General features: G+C 39.4%; 1 protein-coding gene across 2 annotated transcripts in view; it reads right to left on the bottom strand.

The window, feature by feature from the left end:
- The window catches only part of CDK6 (cyclin dependent kinase 6), a 153,422-nt gene that overhangs the window by 34,948 nt on the left and 93,953 nt on the right, over positions 1 to 24,521 (bottom strand). For both annotated transcript variants that reach the window (XM_060782255.2, XM_067470299.1), the window contains exon 5: positions 20,351 to 20,460. In XM_060782255.2, coding sequence (XP_060638238.2) covers positions 20,351 to 20,460 — 110 coding nt within the window. The remainder of the gene's footprint in view (positions 1 to 20,350; positions 20,461 to 24,521) is intronic.

Here is a 24,521-nt window from a genome sequence, read left to right as displayed (position 1 = left end):
GAGGGCTCAAAGAAGTAGCTCCATTGCCCTAAGCCATGGAAGTGAAAGTGGTGTCCAATGGTATTAATTCTCAAGAGAGGGAAAACTGCCAATCTAAAGAATGTGTTGCATGTCCAAGGCTCACTTGGAGTTAGTAAGCAAATTTTTAAAAAGAACTTAAAGCACCCGTTTCAGAGCTGGGAATTATTTTCAGACATTGAAACCTTCAAAATACAAAATACTTTAGCATGTTTACAATGAAAGAGCCGGGGACAGTGCTGGCTTTCCTGTTTCTTCTTGTGGTGCAGGAAACACACTGCTATCTACCATTATTTCTGCCTTCCCTGTTCTGATCCCACACTGTCCCAACGTTCATCCATTTTCCAGAGTAAGGTGGTTGTCCCAAGACAGAGAATCCACAAATGGCACAACTCCTGTCCTTGAGAGGACACTTGCCACCAGCCTTGCCTTCTTTGTTTTCTTCCCGTTTACTTATCCACTCCTTTTTTTTCGTGTCAGGAGCGACTTGAGAAAGTGCAAGTTGCTTCTGGTGTGAGAGAATTGGCTGTCTGCAAGGATGTTGCCCAGGGGATGCTTGGATATTTTACCATCCTTGTGGGAGGCTTCTCTCATGTCCCCATATGGCGAGCTGGAGCTGATAGAGGGAGCTCATCCACACTCTCCCTGGATTCAAACCTGCGACCTGTCGGTCTTCAGTCCTGCCGGGACAAGGGTTTAACCTACTGTGCCACCTGGGGTTTCTTATACATTACTGACTCACCTTCTTCCTTTTCCCATATCTTTGCTTCAACCTGCAATGCAGCACTCCCTTCTTTGCACTTCACACCAGAATGACACTACTGAACAAAGGAGGGAAGTGATTAATCCTAATGAAGGGAGGTGAAGTGGCGAAGAAGGTGAAGGGAGAGCTGGCAGTGGATGGCGTCAGTAGGGTGGCTACCAAAGTAAGGCAGTGTTTGTGTGGCTTGTCTTCAATGCAACCCATGCAAGGCAATGTGAAACTCTCATTGAATGATAGCTCAGAAAGACTATGCGCACAATGAAGTGATGCAGCCACTGCCCAATCAAACACTTAATTTGATCAGAGCTTGGTCCAACCCTTAATCAGCTGACTCCAAAAAGTCACACAATTTGTCCCAGGAAGCTGAAAGCATGAAAACGGGAGGTGATCATGAATACAGACATTGTATCTAGATGTCAACTCCTTTGGTTGGTAATGAACCTTGAAACAAGATAAGGAATCTGTGAAGGTTTGTTTAGGTTTTGCTTCCATCCCAAGGAAGAAAAAGTTTGTTTTCAAATTAAAGAGTGAGATTACACACTTGGACATTATCCAAAGGAATTATTTACATGTGTGATAAGAAATCATGAATACCTGAAAGGTGCTTTGTAGTTATTTTTACCACTGTGCTTAAACCCTGATGCAGAATGTAATTATTTTTGTTTCTGCAGTAATGAAAATTACAGAGTGCTAGTTGCAAGCATATTTTTTTCTCTTTACATCTGTAGAAATGGCTTTTCTGGGAAATAAACTCATACCAGAAGGTTGCTCTTTGTGATTTTGGTTTTATGACAGGGAAGGGAATCATGTGGCTCTGCAAAGATTTGTATTGTGCGAACCCCATCAGCCTTAGCCAGTACAGCCAATTGTAAAGGATGCCGGGAGCTACAGTCCAGCAAAGGCAGGGCAACCAGACAATTTCCAACACTATTTCACACAATGCATGTGACATCCTTGAACATGTTACAAGCTTCAAGCGTCTCTATTTTTGCTATCACTGACAGAAAATCTAATCGGTAAAGGTAAAGTTTTCCCCTTGACATTAAGTCTAGTTGGGTTCAACTTTGGGGAGATGGTGCTCATCTCCATTTCTAAGATGAAGAGCTGGCGTTGTCCATAGACACCTCCTAGGTGACGTGGCCAGCATGACTGCATGGAGCACCATTACCTTCCTGCCGGAGCAGTACCTATTGATCTACCCACATTTGCATGTTTTCAAACTGCTATTGTTTCTTGTATTGAATTACTTCCAAGCCCATATCGAAGAAGAAGGTAACAAATAACATGAGAAGCAGGTAACAAAATAATAATAATAATAATAATAATAATAATAATAACAATAATAATGGAGCCCCCGCTGGCGCAGTGGGTTAGACCATTGAGCTGTTGTACTTTCGGTCCAAAAGGTTGCCGGTTCGAATCTGGGGAGTGGGGTGAGCTCCCACTGTTAGCCCCAGCTTCTGCCAACCTAGCAGTTCGAAAACATGCAAATGTGAGTAGGTCAATAAGTACTGCTTCGGCACGAAGGTAACGGCACTCCATGCAGTCATGCTGGCTACATGACCTTGGAGGTGTTTATGGACAACACTGGCTCTTCAGCTTAGAAATGGAAATGAGTACCAACCCCCATAGTCGGACACAACTAGACTTAATGTCAGGGGAAAACCTTTACCTTTACCTAATAATTATTAGGTAATTCCTTGCATTAGATAATCCTCTAAATATCAAGTTATCTGGATGGTTTCATTTGGGAAGTCTTATCAAAGATGGCCACTTTGCATATTCAAATATGCATGGAAAAGTCTAGCTACTGAGTGACATTCACCAAGAAAATCATCCTAATATGAATTGCACGGGAATGGAGGTCTCCTAATTTACGGTGGATTCAGAATTGAATGCCAAACTGTCAATATTGAACTATTAGCATAATTAGATATAAATTTGCCATTATATCTATTTTATTTTAAAACACCTCGGTTTTACCTTGAGGCATTAATGTGTATTTGCTTTGCGCCTCACCAACTGAACATATTTCTAATCTAACTGTTATGATGGGAAACCTTTGAACATCCAATGTTTAATGCCAGTAGGTCAGTTTCTCATGGAATAAACTTTGCTTAACCAAACACACTCCTACTTGTATCAGCTGAAAGCCTTTGCACACATGAATGAAAGCATGAAGGAAGTTAACTCTTACCTACTTGAAACCTTTCTCACAGTACCGCAAAGCAAATAAACATATGGGAACAAGCATGTCCAACCCCAAATTGGGAAAGAAGTCGTCCAGGAATACCTGGCCGCTCTTAATGAGTTCAAGTCCCCAGGGCCAGATCAACTACACCCAAGAGTACTGAAGGAACTAGCGGAAGTCATTTCGGAACCATTGGCAACCATCTTTGAGAGTTCTTGGAGAACGGGAGAAGTTCCAGCAGATTGGAGGAGGGCCAATGTGGTCCCAATCTTCAAGAAAGGAAAAAAGGACGACCCAAACAACTACCGTCCGGTCAGCCTCACGTCGATACCGGGCAAGATTCTGGAAAAGATTGTTAAGGAAGCGGTCTGCAAACACTTAGAAACAAATGCAGTCATCGCTAATAGTCAACATGGATTTATCAAAAACAAGTCATGCCAGACTAATCTGATCTCTTTCTTCGATAGAGCTACAAGCTGAGTAGATGCGGGGAATGCCGTGGATGTAGCGTACCTGGATTTCAGTAAGGCCTTCGACAAGGTCCCCCATGACCTTCTGGCAAGGAAACTAGTCCAATGTGGGCTAGGCAAAACTACGGTGAGGTGGATCCGTAATTGGTTAAGTGGACGAACACAGAGAGTGCTCACTAATGCTTCCTCTTCATCTTGGAAAGAAGTGACGAGCGGAGTGCCGCAGGGTTCCGTCCTGGGCCCGGTCCTGTTCAACATCTTTATTAATGACTTAGATGAAGGGCTAGAAGGCATGATCATCAAGTTTGCAGATGACACCAAATTGGGAGGGATAGCCAATAGTCCAGAGGACAGGAGCAGAATTCAAAACGATCTTGACAGATTAGAGAGATGGGCCAAAACTAACAAAATGAAGTTCAACAGTGACAAATGCAAGATACTCCACTTTGGCAGAAAAAATGAAATGCAAAGATACAGAATGGGGGACGCCTGGCTCGAGAGCAGTACGTGTGAAAAAGATCTTGGAGTCCTCGTGGACAACAAGTTAAACATGAGCCAACAATGGGATGTGGCAGCAAAAAAAGCCAATGGGATTTTGGCCTGCATCAATAGGAGCATAGTGTCTAGATCTAAGGAAGTAATGCTACCCCTCTATTCTGCTTTGGTTAGACCACATCTGGAATACTGTGTCCAATTCTGGGCACCACAATTCAAGAGAGATATTGACAAGCTGGAATGTGTCCAGAGGAGGGCGACTAAAATGATCAAGGGTCTGGAGAACAAGCCCTATGAGGAGCGGCTTAGGGAACTGGGCATGTTTAGCCTGAAGAAGAGAAGGCTGAGAGGAGATATGATAGCCATGTATAAATATGTGAGAGGAAGCCACAGGGAGGAGGGAGCAAGCTTGTTTTCTGCTTCCTTGGAGACTAGAACACGGAACAATGGCTTCAAACTACAAGAGAGGAGATTCCATCTGAACATTAGGAAGAACTTCCTGACTGTGAGAGCCGTTCAGCAGTGGAACTCTCTGCCCCGGAGTGTGGTGGAGGCTCCTTCTTTGGAAGCTTTTAAGCAGAGGCTGGATGGCCATTTGTCAGGAGTGATTTGAATGCAATATTCCTGCTTCTTGGCAGGGGGTTGGACTGGATGGCCCATGAGGTCTCTTCCAACTCTTTGATTCTATGATTCTATGATTCTATGTTTTACTTATCAGTTATCTTTGATATTATATATCTTATGCAGAAGATGTTACAGATATCATACATTCCATCCTGTTTAAAAAAGATTTTTGCTAAATGGATTACAAGCAGCAATGAATCTTGAACTAAGTCATGAATCTGAGAAACATTTTTCTTTCAAAGGATATACTCCACATACAAAAGTCTTGGGTTTAGTCCCTGGTATTTCATGTTTAAAGAAGTTCAGTAAACTGTCCTTAGAAAGATCACAATTGGAGATCTACAAAAAGCATCTAATGGACTCATATGGTTTGATTCACATATCCTTAAGGTCATTAAGAACAGCAGTACTGGATCAAACTCAGGTATCCTGTCCAGTATTTAGTGGTGTACTGCTTCTGAAACTGGAAGTGGCATGTAGCCAATATGAAAAGCCATGGATAACCTTCCCCTTCATTAATCTGTCTAAATCACTTTTAAAGCATTCTAGAGGTGCATCCAGACAGCCCCTTTATTGTGGTAACTCCTGCAATAATGAAGGGGCTGTCCAGATGACGTCCTAGACAATTTATTTATTTATTTATTTACAGTATTTATATTTCGTCCTTCTCACCCTGCAGGGGACTCAGGGCAGATTACAATGTACATATACATGGCAAACATTCAATGCCATAGACACACAACATATATAGACAGACACACAGAGGCTATTTAACATTCCAGCTTTATTAGGGTATTCCGGCCACCAGGGAAGCTGTCGCATCACCGTCCATTTATGACACTGATTGAGTACTCTCTCGTTCTTTTGCTTGCTTGCTGGATATTTTATGGCATCGGAAATTAGCTAAATTAGCCTCCCTGCATAAGCGGTACCTAAATTTCCTACTTGACAGATGCAACTGTCTTTTGGGCTGCAAAGGTCATCAGCAAGCTACATAATAGTTGGAAGCTCACTCCGATCCGGGCTGGCTTCGAACTCATTACCTTTCAGTCAGTAGTGATCTTAATGCAGCTGACTCCCAAGCAGCTGCGCAACAGTCCTGGAAAATTGCTACAAGCGAGGAAAAACCTGGTTTGTAGCGAATTAATTAGATAGTGGATTTATTCCATGCCTTCTTGTAAGGCACGGGATAAACAGACTATTTCTGGTGTCTGGACTGCAGTCCAGACACTATTCCCACTGTTTTCCAGACTAAATTAGGAGATTTGCGATTTTCCTCCCCTTTCCTTCCTGGCGCATCATTTCTATACGTCGGGAGAGCTGCTGCAACAGTGTACTGGAGGCTGGGTAAGTTTTCCTTACTTTTAAAAAGGGTTTGGGGGAGGGGGGAGGGACCCCAGATGTTTTGCTGGGCTAGTCTCAGCAGAACATCTGGACACCCACCTCAGAAAGCACGTGCTTTTTGGGGTGGGTGTAGACAGGCCCCCAGGAACATCTGCATTTTAAAAACGTGAATGATCCTGACATAAAGGGCTGTATGGAACCACCCTAGGTTGGTGGCTGTTGCTACATCTTATTGTACAGAATTGACCTATGTGCAGTGTTTCCTTCATCCTGTCCTGAATTTCCTACCACACAAATTCATGAGTTCCAGTACTACAAGAAAGGGAGAGGCTATGATTATCCATCGATCCATCCATCTATCTCATATAAAAAATTGAAAGGGAAAAGTTTTTCTCTTCATGGACTTCCCATATAACAGGGGTGGCCTGGAGGAGTGGGGAGTATTTCCAACATGCCTGGATTAAAAATGTCCAGTTGTGCCATCTTCAGTGGAGAGTCAAGAAGTAGCCAAAATATTCCCCCAAAAGACCTGTGATGGCATAGGGCAAATTATGGAAGTAAATGCAGTTTTTTTTTCATGTCAGGAGCGACTTAAGAAACTGCAAGTCGCTTCTGGTGTGAGAGAATTTGCAGTCTGCAACGATGTTGCCCAGGGAATGCCCAGATGTTTTGATGTTTTACCATAATTGTGGGAGGCTTCTCTCATGTCCTCGCTGACAGAGGGAGGTCATCCGCACTCTCCCTAGATTCGAACCTCTGACCTGTTGCTCTTCAGTCCTGCCAGCATAAGAGTTTAACCCATTGTGTTGCCGGGAGCTCCTAGCAGATGCAGTGGGATGTGTGAACAGCACCCCAACCCATCTCTTGGAGGCTTCCTAGTCTACCACAGTTTCCCATCTCTGCCCAACAGTATGCATTGCTTTTGATACTTCTATTATGTACACCAGCGGTGTCCAACCATTGGTCCTCCAGGTGTTTGGGACTCCAACTCCCAGACGCGACTGGTGGGGACGAGAGACAGGGCCTTCTCGGTGGTGACCCCTCACTTTGGAACTCTCTCCCCAGGGAAATCAGCTCCCTCCCTCCTGACCTTCAGGAAGAAAGTTAAATCCTGGTTGTGGGACCAACCATGATTCCCAGTGCAACAACGATTTCTCAGTGAAATAATGAACAATGACTATTGGAATGGCTCCTGGAATATGCTTTTGGACTGTACAATTTTAAGTAATTATTTTAAGTGGTATGTTTTAATTATGCGATTTAAAAAATTATGTTGTTTTATTTTTTTATGTATTCAAGGCATTGAATTGTGCCTCTGCCGTGAGTTGCCCTGAATACCCTTCAGGTTGAGGAGGGTGGGATATAAATCTAGTAAAATAAATAAATAAATAAATAAACTGCTTTATTCTGTATTTGATTTAGTTTGATTTTTTAAAAATACAATTTTGCTGAAAAAATAAAAGAGGAATTCATTTCAAATACAAATAGCTTGAATAGCAGTAAAATAATATTTATTTTTCCATAAATATACAATTTCCCTTAGTTTAGCTTATTTACCAACATGTACCTGCTACTACCTTTATGTCTCATAGCAGCTAATGTCTCCGTGGCCTGCACTCAAACCAGATATAGCAAATGCACATTTTTTCCCCTTTAATGCAACACGGGTGATTAGCAAAGTGCCTCAGATGGAGGTTAGGCTTTCAAAACAATAAAAGCATTGGAAACTGTTGCACAACATGTAATGCCTAGCTAATATGCAGTGAGAGGTGAAATTTCAACTTTTACGCCAGCTGTTCAGGTTTGATCCTCTGAGCACAAAAGACATTAAAGTGAAGTAAGAAAAAATAATAATTTGGAACAGCTGTTATTGCCATACTTTATTGAGCCTTATTAAACATGTGCAGAAAAAATATAGAAGCATTAGCTTCAAATCCTCTCCATTCACTATAATAAAATTTAGCAAAAAGAGCATTAATGTCAGTTAATTTTATAAAGATAGTAACTCATTTTTTTTTGTTATCTGCCTTCAAGTCATGTTATGGGTCACAATAATTCAAGTCACGAGGGGGTTCACAATAATTGTTGTGCTCTTGTTAAATGTTTATCATGATCACAAAATGATAAATCTATGGAGAGAAATTTAAGTTTAGATTAGACACCGAATATCAACACTCCTGAAAATTCCCTTGATTTCAAGACGTATGTTCTAGCTGGAACCAAAATTGGATTTAGCCCATAGTAGCAGGAAAAATTAGCGTGGTAAATTAAGATTAGGACGATGATAGGTAGATGGTTGAATTTCAGACAGTTTTTCCTGGGACAAAATTATGTTTGTGTAATGCAGTATTTAAAAGAAACACACCTCTGCTTATAGAAACTACCCTGATTTAGATGGAGTATTCCATATCCAGAATGCTTGTAAATGTATGTGTTTTGGATTTGTAGTGCTAATAGTAGTTTACTAGCCGCCCCCTGCCACGCGTTGCTGTGGCCCACATGGGGATTCTGTGTGGGAAGTTCAGCCCAATCTATCGTTGGTGCTCTGTGATTGAAGGTGAACTATAAATCCCAGCAACTACAACTCCCAAATATCAAGATTCTATTTCCCCCAAACTCCACCAGTGTTTACATTTGAGCATATTGAGTTTGGTCCAGATCCATCATTGTTTTAGTCCACATTGATCTCTGGAGATGAACTACACTCCAAAACCAAAGGACACTGCCCACCAAACCCTTCCAGTATTTTCTGTTGGTCATGGGAGAACTGTGTGCCAAGTTTGGTTCAATTCCATCGTTGGTAGGGTTCAGAATGCTCTTTGATTGTAGGTGAACTATAAATCCCAGCAACGACAACTCCCAAATGACAAAATCATTTTTTTTGAGTGGACATACATTGGGTTGTTTGGTGTCTTGTGTCCAAATTTGGTGTCAATTCGTCCAGTGGTTTTTGAGTTCTGTTAATCCCACAAACGAACATTACATTTTTATTTATATAGATTGGCTGCCTTCAAGTTGTTTCCAACTTAATTGTGAAACAACTTAAGGGACTGTGGGCCCTTCCAGACAGGCTCTATATTCCAGGGTATGATCCCAGGTTTTCTGATTTAAACTGGATTATATGACTCCGCACTACCAGATAATCTGGGATAAACAAAAAACCTGAGATCAGATCCTGGGATATAAGGCCTGTCTGGAAGTGAGTTTCCATGGCTGAGCAGAGATTTGAACCATAGAACTGGAAGATACCATAAGGGCCATCCAGTCCAGTCTCCTGTCTGGTCACCCAAAGTCTTAGGAGTCAAACCACTAATACTATACTGTCTCTAACTATTTCTGTACTTTTATATTAATGCAGTTGAACATTTTTCTTGCATCTCTGAGCTCAATTTATCAGCTGATATTCACCTGCAGTGCTGCTCAGGTATTTTCCTAACTAGATAAGAAAAGAAAAGGATTCTCGTGCTTTCCCTTGCCTGATCTTCCTGCTGAGTTCTTGACCTCCTTATGTTGAGCAGAGAGGTCTGAAGAGGTACTCCAGCTGTATTCAATTGACTCCAAGAAGGAAATTCTATTAGGTTTTCCTCTTCGATGAAGGGGTATGGCAGTCATGAGGTCATAGGAAGTGGAACCAAGAGATGCCCCATCCCTCTTCTACTTGTTTAGAGTCCTTGTGGGTTTGTGAAAATGCCTAAATTGAGCTAGAATCTCAATCAGAATACACATGGATAATCTCATCCTGCGTTCATCTATTTCAAAGCTGCTGAGTGAATCATCTTGTAAGGAATCTTTCATGGACAACAAAAAGGGAGAGATGTTGACAGGGGAATATTGGGAAACTAGCTATGATGGCCAGAGAATTCTGGAATCTGTAGCCCAAAAAGTAACTTTTCCAAACTTTGAACAGAAGTGAAATGTTATGCTGCTCAGGCCCGTAGCCACGATTTTGTTTCGGGGAGGGGGGGGGCTGAGTCTGTCTGAGTGAAAGAGGGTCTACCCTGGCAAACCTTTTGTATCGTTACCCCAATACCCCCATACATATGGGATATATTGAGCATGGTGATCAGATCATGATATGAATAAACATAACAGTTGAAATAATGTACCAGTAAGGCCTTCTCGCGGACCACCATGAGAATTTCGGGGGGGCTGAAGCCCCCCAAGCCCCCCCCCCCAGCTACATGCCTGATGCTTCTTATTACTTGACTGCACTGACCTGCAAGTTCGCTGAACAGACAAACTTGATGCTAGGCATTTATTTTCAAACTTTACTCCAACCTTTCCATTGTCTTCTCCATTTCACTGGCATTTAAAGACCAGAGGATACAGCTTTGGTGTAGGCCTGAATTAATGTGTCAAGCATTACAGAGGTAATAAAAATGATGATGTGATTTCTGAGGCAGTTTTATTTGTGATAGATAAAATAAAACAAGAATAGCTTTGAGTATTAAATATATTCTGGCGTGGTCATGATGACCAGCTTGCAATTATGAAAAAAAATCCTGCTTCATTTTATACTGCTGTGCACCTAGCAACTACAACAATAATTACAGAGTTCAAAAGCTTCTATTCCATAATTTTGCATTTCGTTCCATTGTTTTATGTCGCCCCTCATCTGCCACCTATTCTGCCATTACTCATTGAAAGGAATGGAGGACTTGTGCTTTTTTTATACTTTCATCCTTATGTTTTTTCAACCATCTTATGTATGCACCAACTCGGATTTCTTTTATTTAATGGTCTTCATGATAATTTAAGGAAAGGTAAAGGTTATCCCCTGACATTAATTCCAGTTGTGTTCGACTCTGGGGGCTGGTGCTGATCTCCATTTCTAAGCCAAAGAGCCAGCATTGTCCGTAGACACCTCCAAGGTCATGTGGCCAGCATGACTGCATGGAGTAATGTTACCTTCCCTCCAGAGCGATACCTATTGATATATTCACATTTGCATGTTTTCGAACTGCTAGGTTGGCAGAAGCCGGGGCTAACGGCGGGAGCTCATCCCGCTCCCTGGATTCAAACCGGCGACCTTTCGGTCAGCAAGTTCAGCAGCTCAGCAGTTTAACCCACTGTGTCACTGGGGGCTCCATGATAATTTAGTCACATATAAATATACATTTTCACACACTGAAAAAATATACACTGAAAAAATATAATAATGCATGCACTTCCTGCTAATATGTAAAATTTTGAATGAAATTCCCTCTGATTTATACATTACTTGCATGTTTATTACAAAACTGCATTCTGTTCAAGCCTTTGTCCAGGAAGCATCAAGTAGCAAACATTGTCCCCGTTGATCCCATTAGATTCCACCAGAGTTAGAAATATCTCTGATTTACAAGTTATAGCATATCTTCACATTCCCGGTGGCTTCCCTTGGCATCAAAGTGGAGCCTACAGACTAGGCATCAAAAGCTCAGTGAGACACACATGGTCTGTAAAAAACATACAATTCTTCAGAAGTTTAAACACCATCAGGTTCTACATTGTGCTCATTCTCACTCCTTTTCAGCAAATTTGGCTCAGGCCTGATTTGCTTGGTACAAGATAGCCAAATATTTCAGAGCCATCTTACGCTTTCCCCTCAGCTAGCCTTTAGATGCTGTCAATGTCCTGCTGTCCCATCCTTTTCCAGATCTTTTTGATTTTCCACTTGTATGATTGCATAGTAATCTTGACTGTTTTAATTCTCTTCTCAAAAAACCGTAACAATTTATTTTTTTAACTGCCAGGACAAAACCAAGAATGGAATGATGACACCAAATGGCAGATGGTTTGTTTTATATATTCTGTAACAAAATCATTCAATGCACATTAACTATTTTTTGTTGAGAAAAGTTGAACCCAATTCTGAAATATCTGTAGAAAAATTAAGCAACTTTCTCTGAAAGTAGTAGAAAAAAATAAAATATTCTGAACTGAAATATGAAAATGTTGAGGTTTTTTTTAACTGGAGGAGAAAAATGTTTTTATTAATACATCAGATAAATAAGACTTGCCTCAATCAACTCAAACGCTATACACAATATTTTATATATTCGACCAAGAGCTGGGTTTGTAACAGCCTCATATGTCTGTGTCACATAAGGTTCTTTAAATATAAAATTTCATATTTTATCTCGTATGTTTGTGAATTAGATTTCCATCCCATAACCAAGCCTATTTAAATGGAAGCAAGTACTGATTTCAGTAACATTTCAAACAGTGGTGGTCAAGATTCCAAACTTATCCACATAAGTACATTTATTTTAATTTGTGCAACATAGCTGAATCCCAGTAAAATATGAGTTCTCTAAAATAGAACAATCTTATTCATGTCTACAGGCGGTCCCTGAGTTACAAACATCTAACTTACAAATGACCCATAGTTAAGAATGGGGGTGAGATAGAAGGAAGTGAGAGAAATCTACCTCTCGGAAGGGAAATCCACTCCTGGAAGAGTGATCATAGGGAAAAGGTGTCTCCACTGAAGTATTATCACCAATCCTTGTTTCCACAACAAGCCACTTTTTTCAAAATCTAATAATCACAGGGACAGGAAGTGAGGTGAAACCTTCTGAACAGGGGCACAGACAACAAAAGAAACACCACAAGGGTGTATTGTCAAAGGCTTTCATGGCTGGAATCACTGGGTTGCTGTAGGTTTTTCCGGGCTATATGGCCCGGAAAATGCCTCTAGAACATGGCCATATAGCCCGGAAAAACCTACAGCAAACCACAAGGGTGTTAACTTTTCCCTGATCTATCCAAAACTATATATCTATCTGTCTGTCTAGCTGGAGTTACACTATAATAATAATAATAATAATAATAATAATAATAATAATAATAATAATACAGTTAATTTATATTCTGCTTTATCTTAGTACACATAAGGCAAACATTCAATGCCTTTTTACATAAACAATGACAGACAATACACAGATAAGGTAAAGGCCCCCGGTGGCGCAGTGGGTTAAACCTCTGTGCCAGCAGGACTGAAGACCGACAGGTCGCAGGTTCGAATCCAGGAGAGACGAATGAGCTCCCTCTATCAGCTCCAGCTCCTCATGCGGGGACATGAGAGAAGCCTCCCACAAGGATGACAAAACATCAAATCATCTGGGTGTCCCCTGGGCAACATCCTTGCAGACGGCCAATTCTCTCACACTAGAAGCAACTTGCAGTTTCTCAGGTCGCTCCTGACATGACAAAAAAAATCGCCTTTTTTCCATCTTTGGCTCAACTTCTGGCCATGGGGAGGTGCTCTTGTTCCATTTTCCACGCCGAAGGAGCTTTGCTGTCTGCAGACATCTCTGATCTTTTTGCTGGCATGTGCAGTGCCCTTTTACCTTCCCGCCAAAGCGGTACCCATTAATCTACTCGCATTGCATGCTTTTGAACTGCTAGGTTGACAGAAGCTAGGACTGACAATTGTGAGCACAACCCCAACTTGCAACTTTGAACTTTAAAAATGTATCTGTTCCAACTGACACATAAATTCAACTTAAGAACAAACCTACAGAGCCTATCTTGTTCATAACTTGGGGACTGCCAAAAACAACTCCCACTAGGTTTACAGAAGCTTACTTTCAGATAAATAGACACTAGGTTAAATAACCAAAAATTGAATTGTTTCGTTCCCTGCCTTAAAATAAAACCCCATTAAACACATTAAAACAAAGTCATTGCCTCTTGAAACAAAGCATTATGGACAAAATGCACCAGAGAGTTCTATGCCAACCCCATTGACTTTGACGGAATAAATGGAAGTACTCCAAGTGGAATGGGCCATTTGATAATGTAGCATCCATAAATTCCTCAAGAGATTCCTTAGAAGTTTGACTGTGAAATGCCATATAATGATATAAAAGACACAGCAAAGTAGAACTTATGTTTATGTATGTATGTATGTATGTGTGTGTGTGTGTGTGTGTATGTGTGTATATATATATATATATATATATATATATATATATATATATATATAACACAGAATTACTCTGGTGTGCCTACAATGTGAACATAACGTGCCTGTGTCTTACTTAACTCAAGGGACAGATACAGGAGATTTTTTTGGAGCACATTTTTCCTGCATGCCCACCCTCTGCTTTTGTTAAGGCAAGTAACAGTTTATTTGGTTTCTATGGTTTAACAACCGTTTTCTTTGCCCATCGTATCTACTGTTGTGACAAAGCCTGGCATGATTGGAACCTTGAAGAAAAACCACAACTGAGTGGCTTGGCATAAACTTCGACACCCTTCTCCAACCACAGACAGATACAGTTACTGGATTTGACTAACGGTTATCAATCAGCACAACTGTAGGCCCTTGGGAAGATAACATGACACAAAAAGAGAAGGAAAAAGGAAGTTCATGTGAAGCTATTATGAAAAAAAAAACACATTAATATACTGAAAAGAATTTACTAGCATCCTGGAACATAATGTTTTCAGTTCAGTGCTTCACAAAATTATTTTGGTCACTTGGAGAGAATCCACACTCCACCACCATCAATATTATGGTGATAATTATGATGTGAGACTCAATTATGATTTCTACATGAATTTCCCCCCATCAAAATATATAACATTTGACAGTCATGGCCATATCTACAGGTATCTCTCAACACCCATGCACATGCTCCTGAGAAATCTGATTGAGCCAGGGTGTTTACACATTTATATTGGTGCATTAATGTTGTTTACAGACAAAAAAACTCCTTAGATTGGTTTTGCACCAGGATTGCAAAATGGTGCACAATGTAATTACATCTGCCCTAAGCAATCTTGTCCGATTTTTTCATTTGATCCAGTTTATTGAACTTATTAAGTCATATAGTTGTGAATGGGAATACAAAATTTCTCACGAAATCTCCAAACACCTGGCTTTCAAGTCTAAAGGAAGAAGAGCAGGCCAAGAAATACACAGTGAACTAAAGGAAAGAAAACCAAACAAAATAAAAGCATCACTGAATTACATCTTGTTCCTGGACATAAATATATGGAAACAGGTATAGATTGAAACATTTATTGGTGAAAGGGGGACGAGTAAGATTTCATTTGACAGACAATGGGTTTATGACAAGTCTGTAGCATGCTCTCTATTAGTTACTACATTGGTGAACTACTGCTCTGCCATGTGATATGTCAGAATATTGAAATGTACAGTCAAGATGGATGTGTAAGAATGGCCTTATGTCTTGGCGGCCTTACTACTTCAATCAATCATAAATTGTTCTGTTAAAGCTGGCCTTTGTTTCGTGCCCCAGGAATGGGGTTATTTGCTATAGTAGAACAGAAGACAGAATTATTTGCAGTCCTAAGTAAAAATGCCGATTGTTTTAGTTTAACTCTTGGTTTGTATGGAAATAGTTATGACAGAAGGGAACTACATGAATCACCATGTGGTGCAATGGGTTAAACCCTTGTGCTGACTGAACTGCTGACCGAAAGGTCAGTGGTTCAAATCCAGGGAGCGGAGTGAGCTCCCATCTGTCAGCTCCAGCTTCCCATACAGGGACATGAGAGAAGCCTTCCACAGGATGGTAAAACATCCGGGAGTCCCCTCGACAACATCCTTACAGACGGACAATTCTCTCACACTAGAAGCAACTTGCAGTTTCTCAAGTCACTCCTGACACACAAAAAACAACCCCCCCCCAAAAAAACCCTCTCAAACGACGTGGCTTTTTTGTGACGGTGGACCCTGCCTATAATGGTGGATTGCTGCCCCTTTCCTCCCAGGAGCCCATGTCACTTGGTTCAGCCCTGAAGAGAGGAAGAAACCACACCCAATGCTTTATGTCTGCTAGATCTTGCTGGAGTAACCCATGCCAATCAGGTATAAAGGGTGAAAAGACTGCTGCTCGCACATACACCAGCATTTGTTTCTGATGCATCATCCACGTGTTCACTCTTTTCCCTTTTGGTTCTTGCAATTCTGTGGAGTAGGGACATTTTGCAGATAGAGTCCGCTAAATGTCTCTACTCCTACCAACAATTTGGTAGTGAGCGGTGGCATGGTACCGGAGCCGAGACATCCATTACCATTGTCTCTCCGGCATTAGTAACATATGGAGATACTTTCCTGGGACTTGGAGAGTGTGGAACTTGCTTACTTGGGATGGAAGCCACTGCATTAGGGGGACAATACAGGGGACTTCTACCCCCTCCTGTCATGCAAAGGGTTCCTGTAGCAATTCACAAGGTTGGGATCATTGACCAACTGGAGGATTGATTGACGCCTGGATGTGCACTCATGTATGTGACAACCTTTTTTACTGCTGTCAATAATAAAAGATTTGGCTTTTATTTTCCAATTTCTTTGTCTAATGTTGTGTTTATTATGCATACCCTACTCACTACAGAATGCCCAAAAGTATAAATACTTGGGGAAACATACTTTTGCTGTTCAGTTGAAACCAATAGAGATATCGAATGCTCTAAATCAGTGCTTCTCAACCTGGGGGTTGGGACCTGTGAGGGGGGTGTGTCGTGAGGGAGTGTCAGAGAGGTCACCAAAGACCATCAGAAAACACAGTATTTTCTGTTGATCATGGGGGTTCTGTGTAGGGAATTTGGCTCAATTCTATCATTGGTGGGGTTTAAGGAGCTCTTTGATTGTAGATGGAATATAAATCCCAGCAACTATAGCTCCCAAATGTCAAGTTTATTTCCCCAAAATCCAGCAGTGTTCACATTTGGGCATATTGAGTATTTGGTCCAGATCCATCATTGTTTGAGTCCACAGGGCTCTCTGGATGTAGGTAAACTACAACTCCAAAACTCAAGGTCAATGCCGACCAAATCCTTCCGGTATGTTCTGTTGGTCATGGGTGTTCTGTGTGCCAAGTTTGGTTCAATTCAATCATTGGAATTCAGAATGCTCTTTGGTTGTAGGTTAACTATAAATCCCAGCAACTACAGCTTCCAAGTGATGAAATCAATCCCCTCAACCCCACCAGTATTCAAATTTGGGTATATCGAGCATTTGTGCCAAATTTGGACCAGTGAATGAGAATACATCCTGCATATCAGATATTTACATTACAATTCATAACAGTAGCAAAATTACAGTTAAGAAATAGCAACTAAAATAATTTTATGGTTAGGGGTCACCACAACATGAGGAACTATATTAAGGGGTCACAGGATTAGGAGGGTTGGGAACCACTGCTCTAAATAGACCTATCCATATTAGCTTCAGATCTGATTTTCCTACAGTTAATTCAAATGGCACAGTCAATAGGTTGGGGACAGTTCTAGCTATTTTAAAAATAATTATTTCTAAAGAACACATATGCTAGGAAACAAATATGCTCCTCCACCTTTTCCTTCTGGGAAATGTTTAAATTGTTCTTCAATGAAGTTCTTTTTATCTTTATTAGAGGCTCATGAACCAGTCTTGTGGAGTCAGATTTTTTTTTATTCTTCTCCAGACAGGTGGCCAGTCTGTTAGATTCATTTTATTTCAGTTTTTCTTCTGGAGTCTTGGACTCAAATCATCAAGGCTGAATGAATCCAAGCTTCTAATTTAACCCATTGACCTCTCAATGTAACAGAATAACAATGACAGCTTGAACTATGGTTCACAACCAGACAAAAGGGTAGCAAAGGCATACTGGTTTCTTGAAATGCAATATTTTTAGCTGGTTCTAAGACTTTGCTCCAAGCTTAAGAAAAGGTGTCTCGGGTTCAGAAAGATAATCCAAATATCAAAAGAACCAGAAGTGAGAATTAAAATTCATAAATGTTTTATTTTATGTCTCTGATGGTTTTGAATGTCCTGACACAATCCTCCTACACTTCCGATGACTTCAGAATTTTGGCAAGTTTTTAAAAGCAAAACCGGGCAAACAGATACATACATGATTCCCTTAAGTAGCACAAAAGAGCAAATTTGCAATATTTCTATTTTAGTGCATTCCTAAGTACTATGAATCATTTATTCATAAACTGACTAGCAAGAGCAGCTGTATTATGGATCATCTCAATTCAACAATGCCTGTAGTCAAATGAAACCTAGAAGACTCTGTTCTGAAACAACAGCTTGCAAACATCAGCCACAAAAATACAGAAGTGTTCAGATAAGAACCTTTTCACAATGCAATGACTTTTTGGGATACATGGTACCATGGGAATCAGAGGCTGTGAAGAAGAGGTCCAATTCGTAAAGGATATCTAATCCCTCGTTGTCATGAAGTCATGTAGGCATGAAATCTGAGGGCTTAGAGGCTGAATCCAACATGGTGAATTAACTGTTATTAGTCTTTCTTAGTCCTTAAGAGACCTATTTAAGTCAACTATAGGTTCTAAGAATCTGATCTTGTCCAGTTTAGAAGAACCAGGCATAGAAATATTGGGAGCACAACTTTATGTGAGTGCCTGATCAATGGAACAATTCTTCCCATAGTTGCCACTCTTCCACCTTGTGATCTATAGCTGGTCCTCTACATTTGTGAGTCTTTCAGATTTGATTATTCACACAGTGAGCCCATGGTCAACTTCTAGCTGATTATGGAGTTGCACTGAAGGACCTAAAGATTCCCACAGAAGTGTTATCTCAAGTAAAAACAAAACAGCATTTTTTATTTATGGTTTTTCCACTTTTGTGGAGGCCCTGTGCAGTGGTGGACTGTTCATGGTGGGCCCAATTAATTACTGTATTTACATTTAATATGTACTGTATACAGCCAGTAATATGTACACTATATGTATACTGTATTTGCTAAATATATACATTTTAATTGTATCTTTTTTCCCACTTTTTGATAAAAAATAAATGTTAGTCTCTAGGCAATCAAAAATTTTAGACCCAGTTTTGTGCCCCTAATTCTAGTAAATGTGGAGGGCTGACTGTATTTTATCTACATATACATTTGAATTCTTCTAGTATGTTGAATGTTCCTTCTTCCATTTATCTCTCTCTAAATTTATATGTACCCCACCCACTTCATCAGCTGAGGACATAGAAAATGAACAAGCATGAAAAGGCTTCCTTGTTCAAATGCAATCTTTTAGGAAGTTTGTGAAGTGTTAGTGTTAGCTTTTTGCAGGATTCTCCATATACCTTTTTGGCTATTTCATTTTGGGGCAGAAAACTTCCTTGGGGGACAATGCCCTCTTTTGACTACCCAGCACTACAGGCCTCTTCATGCAGAATCCAATCCTATGCTGTAGCTTCATCTGAATATAGTCTTTCCAGGTGCTGATAGCTAACTTTAATGACATCTAAAATAACCAAAGATTGCAAAACTAAAGTGACAGCAGAATCCATCATGTATTGAATTCTACAGACATTTCTCTGCCAGTTAATGTGACCTGAAAAAAACCTCAGCAACACAAAATGGTGGGAATATTCAGAAGAGTGAATCCATGCTTGAAATCCTTTAAAGATGAACAATCAAGAAGAGATGAGGAAAAGGAAGCATAACTCACCATGATAATTAAACAAACAGTTTAGTTTGTTTCAATATTGACCTGACAGTCAAACATAACTTTCATTCTAAAAGAGGTAGTTAAAAACAATTATGTGGTCTGCAATAAAATTTTAACTGAAGAAGGAATTTCCTTTACACATATTAGCTTGAGAAACAATCCATGGGAATTTGCAAAACTTTACAGTTTATTGTTACTATAATATTGGTAATTCTTTTTTTTCCTGCAATTTGCGTTGATCATGCATAACCTAAAATACTGAATGCATATTCTTTCAATATCACAAAAACTCATCCTCAAAAATGTGCAAATTCAACATTCTACACTGAAATCATAGCACGCCAGACTATGAGCACAGTAGGTCAATTACTAAATGTTTATATCTCTAGTACCACAATGACACTACTTTCAACTGGATTAAGAATCAAGACTGTTACACTGGTAATTTTCAGCAAGTGTAGATGAAATTTAGCTAGTTGGGTTTCCCACACAAACGTTTTCCTTGGTGTTACAAATAAGTAGTAATGTAAACATTGGTATTATAGATCTATCCATCCATCCATCCCTCCATCCATTTATTTACCATATTTGTACCCCCTCCTCAACCCCGAAGGGGACTCAAGGTGGCTTTACATATAGGCAACTATTCCATGCCTTAAAAACAACATATAATTAAAATTAATACACATTAAAACATTTAAAAACATTGCATTCACTATCTATCTATCTATCTATCTATCTATCTATCTATCTATCTATCTATCTATCGCATTTATGATTTACTAAACTTTTTCTGGTTTTCTTTACATCTTCTAGTCAATGTACATCATCTGTGATTTGTAAACATTCCATTTAATTAAGGACAACAAAATCAATTATTTATTATTATTTACATTTTTATTTACAGTATTTGTATACTGCTTTTCTCACTCCGAGGGGGACTCAAAGTAATGGCAAAAATTCAAAATAATCAAATATGTGAAAGTCAAACATGCAACATGGACATTCAACTACATTTCTTACCTTCTACGGAACATTTCTGCAAATATACAGCCAACACTCCAAAGATCTACTGGTGTGGCATAACTAGACTGAAGCAAAACCTCTGGAGCTCTGTACCATAGAGTGACAACCTGCAAGACAAAATGGAAGGAAACATTAGGAAAAAAAACTTTTAGAAATACCTGATATCATCTTGAGAAAAGCAATCTCTTGCTTTTTCCTCACATGTGTTTTGTTCTTTTAAATTGCAAACTGCCAAATTATAGTCTCATTATTCTTTTTTAAAGTACCTAGTTCTAGTTTTGGACCGGAAACTGTTCATCCACTCATTCAAAGGTCCAAGCACACTCCATTGAAAAATGGTTTCCCAGCAAAAACAAATAAACAAAAATTCAACCACAACCCAAAAAGGAAAAGCTTTAGAGTGTGAAAAATGCCTTTGCACGGCCATAAAACTGTTTAGGAGGCTGTTTATGACTATGAAAATGACATCAATAACCACATCAAGCTAGAAATGGGAAGAAATATTTGTGTTTTGATAGTCAGAAATATTTAACACTGAAAATATATGTTAAAAGTATGACTCAGCTTTGGAAAAAACTGTTATGATAATTTTAACAATATATCTTAAAATTGTTATACTTTCACTTACAGTAAAATGACCCTGCCCTATCCCAAAAAACTCAACTTAATTTGTTAACTGTGGTAGAGGCTCCTTCTTTGGAGGCTTTTAAACAGAGGCTGGATGACCATCTGTCAGGGGTGCTTTGAATGCAATTTTCCTGCTTCTTGGCAGGAAAATTGGCCCATGAGGTCTCTTCCAACTTTATAATTCTATCATTCCCATTCAAAAACACTTGAAATGAGAAAATATTCACATACAAAACACATATAATATAGTCATGCCAAAGGGACAAATGACAGAAGTTCAAGGATATTTATATAACGGGTCAGGTTGGTTAAAATCTCTCTTAGCACATTGGTCCTATAATATCTTTTTCAGAAACAATTCAATAAATTAAGAGCAAACGAAAGCGGAGACCGCTGCATTTCTGACATATAAAACAGAGGTAAATGGTGTTAAAGGAGAAGAATCATGTAAATGTAATCCTATTTATTTTCTTTGCCTTATAAGTATTCATTATCTAAAATATGATTCAAATTACCTATTCAAAAGACATGGAGCAGATGGAATTCGTTTGGTTAGCATTTTAAGATGACTCAGACTAAATTCACTTTCCCAAACCAATATGTAAATCGGAATACAATTAACAAGAGGTTTTTGCATTTCTGTCAATTTCATTGTGTAGGTATATACTATAAGAAATTGCATACAAGAAAACCACACATTATGGAAAATAACACACAAAAAGAGGAATATAGTGCACACTGCTCTCCCCAACAGGTGCAAAATTGTGAACAGAAATTTGTGATTATAAAAATGCAAATAAATTCTTAGATTACAGGCAAAACATTCCCAAACACATAAGGAAAATGGATGGAACAAACTTCCTGAAAAAAAAATGAAAATGCTATAAAAAACAACAAACCCAGAACTTTTAAAAGCTCTAACTGTATAGAACTGTGTGGGAAAAGAATGCCCTTTGCTTCAACCACTGCAGATTGATAACATACAAACTTAAATCAATATTTAGTTTGGTTGAAAGGCCAGAAACGTCTAACTGAGTGGTATGTCTATTTCTTCCAGAAGATTTGAAAAATGAACAGATATAACATGATTACTTTCTTCTTCTTGTGTGGATAACAATAGTAGAAATGAAGAAATGCACACCCTTTCCTAGAACTAGAAAAAGTGCAGTTGAGGCAGCTATTTCTGTCCTTTCCATCTTGTTAAAAATGGTTTCCCCTTGTATTTGTGCTAACTAAAGTCAAACCCCAACTGTGTAATATTACAATTCCTTTTATGAGGAGCAATGAACAGCATACTAATATCCACTGGCTTTGTTGTTAACTATGATGGAATACTTGGCATCTAAAGCAGGAATGGTTGAGGGCTGCCCTTCAAAACATATGGAAGTCCACAGGTGACCACTCCTGCTCTACAAAATTATGCGGAGAGGGCAGAAACTGTTTACATATTCACAAAAAGGTGTCGAAATTGTGCAATCTGTCAGTAGTGATGTCACCAGCACTAACCAATATCTGCTCACAATATTTGTACAAACCTATCCCATTCATTCATATTGTAATTAGCATAATAGTTGGAAGTCTCCCTTCCACACACCCCCCCCCCCAAAGGTATTCACACAAGAATGCTGGGTTAGGGAAGGAGGGAGACATTAATAACTTGGGGGTTTGTTCAAAAAATTTAAGATTTCTTTCTACCAAGAAAGATTAGAGTTGTTTGGGTGGAACGGGCAGATCTGCAATGTTTCAGTATGATGTTTTGGAAGGAAGCAATTATCACAGGGTTTGTTATCTGCCGGCTTGAGGTTCAAGTTGAGAATGGCAAACCCTGTCTGCTTTTATTCAAGGAACTTGAATGAAAGGAATAACCACAGATAACTTTCCTTGTTGCTAAGAATCTTCTCTGAAAAAATATATATATCACAATAGTCTTAGAACGATAACAGTGAATCCGTGCCATGATTGGAGAACATTTTCCTCTATTGCACTTTACTTTTCACTGAAAAATCAAAGAAATATTTCTTGGTATTGCACTCATTGTTATAGATAAGGAGAACTGAAAGCTATTCTGAAGATAGGATATGGTGAACCCAATAACTAGGACAAAACATCCTCCTCGTTGTTTTTATTTCTGTTTTTTACTTAAATGAAAGGGTTTATTTAAGGTTAGTCAATTAGGCGGTTTCATCCACAAAAGAAAACATTGTAATTGTTGGGTTGCTGTGAGTTTTCCGGCTATATGGCCATGTTCCATGTTCTCTTGAAGTTTTGCCTGCATCTACGGCAGGCATTCTTAGAGGTTGTGAGGTCTGTTGGAAACTAGGAAAATTGGGTTTATTTATCTGTGAAATGTCCAGGATGGGAGGAAGAACTGTCTGTTGGAGCTAGGTGTGAATGTTTCAATTGGCCACCTTGATTAGCATTTAATGGCCTAGCAGTTTTAAGGTCTGGCTTCTTACCGCCCGGGGGAATCCTTTGTCCATTATTGTTTCTTGTCTGGAATTCCCCATTTTGAGTGTTGCTCTTTATTTACTGTTATGACTTTAAAGCTTTTTCAATACTGGTAGCCAGATTTTGTTCATTTTCATGGTTTCTTCCCTTCTGTTGAAATTGTCCACATGCTTGTGGATTTCATTGGTTTCTCTGTGTAATCTGACATGGTGGTTGTTAGAGTGGTCCAGCATTTGTGTTCTCAAATAATATGCCATGTCCAGGTTGGTTCATCAGGTGCTCTGCTATGGCTGACTTCTCTGGTTAAAGAAGTCTGCAGTGCCTTTCATGTTCTTTGATTTGTGTTTGAGTGCTATGGTCCCTATGTAGACTTGTTCACAGCTGCATGGTATATGGTTGACTCCTACAGAGTCTGTATGTAGAATGTGTCTGTACATTGTTTGTAGGCTATATTTCTTCATCAGCTTCCCTACACGGTCAGTGTTTTCACAAATAAGTACTTTTGTGATGATGATATTTATATCCTGCCTTCTCCCCCAGTTTGAGACTCAAGGCATCTTACAACAGTTAGAACAAAGTTAAAAGTTTGGTGTATGAAAGTTAGATGAATGTGTCCCAGAGTATTTGAATGTGTCCCAGAGTGCCAGGATTTGTGGGAGGAACAGTCTGCCCCCAGAAGATAAGCCTTCTTTTTAATGTCAACAGAACTCAACTTTATAGACGAGAATAAGCCAAAAGAAATTAATAGAAAGGTGGACAAACTACAATGTTCCTGGACTTCTACATAAGAAATACAGGTCAAGTACCCTTTACCTAAAAATCTGAAATTCAAAATACTCCTAAATCCAAAGTTGCCCATGTCTGTGACTGAAAAAGTGACACCTTTGCTTTCTGATGGTTCAATGTACACAAACTATATTTCGTGCACAGAATCTGAAAATCATTGTTTGTAACATTACCTTTATTTAGCCTATGTGTTTAAGGTGTATATGAAATGTATATGAATTTTGTGTTTAGACTTTGACCCATCTCCAAGATATCTCATTGTGTACATGCAAAATCTGAAAGAACCCAAAATCCAAAACACATCTGG

Source organism: Anolis sagrei, chromosome 6 (genome assembly GCF_037176765.1).
Source record: "Anolis sagrei isolate rAnoSag1 chromosome 6, rAnoSag1.mat, whole genome shotgun sequence".
In the NCBI taxonomy this organism is placed as follows: domain Eukaryota; kingdom Metazoa; phylum Chordata; class Lepidosauria; order Squamata; family Dactyloidae; genus Anolis; species Anolis sagrei.
The sequence above is the reverse complement of the archived record's forward strand: the minus strand, read 5'-3'. Positions and strand labels throughout refer to the sequence as shown.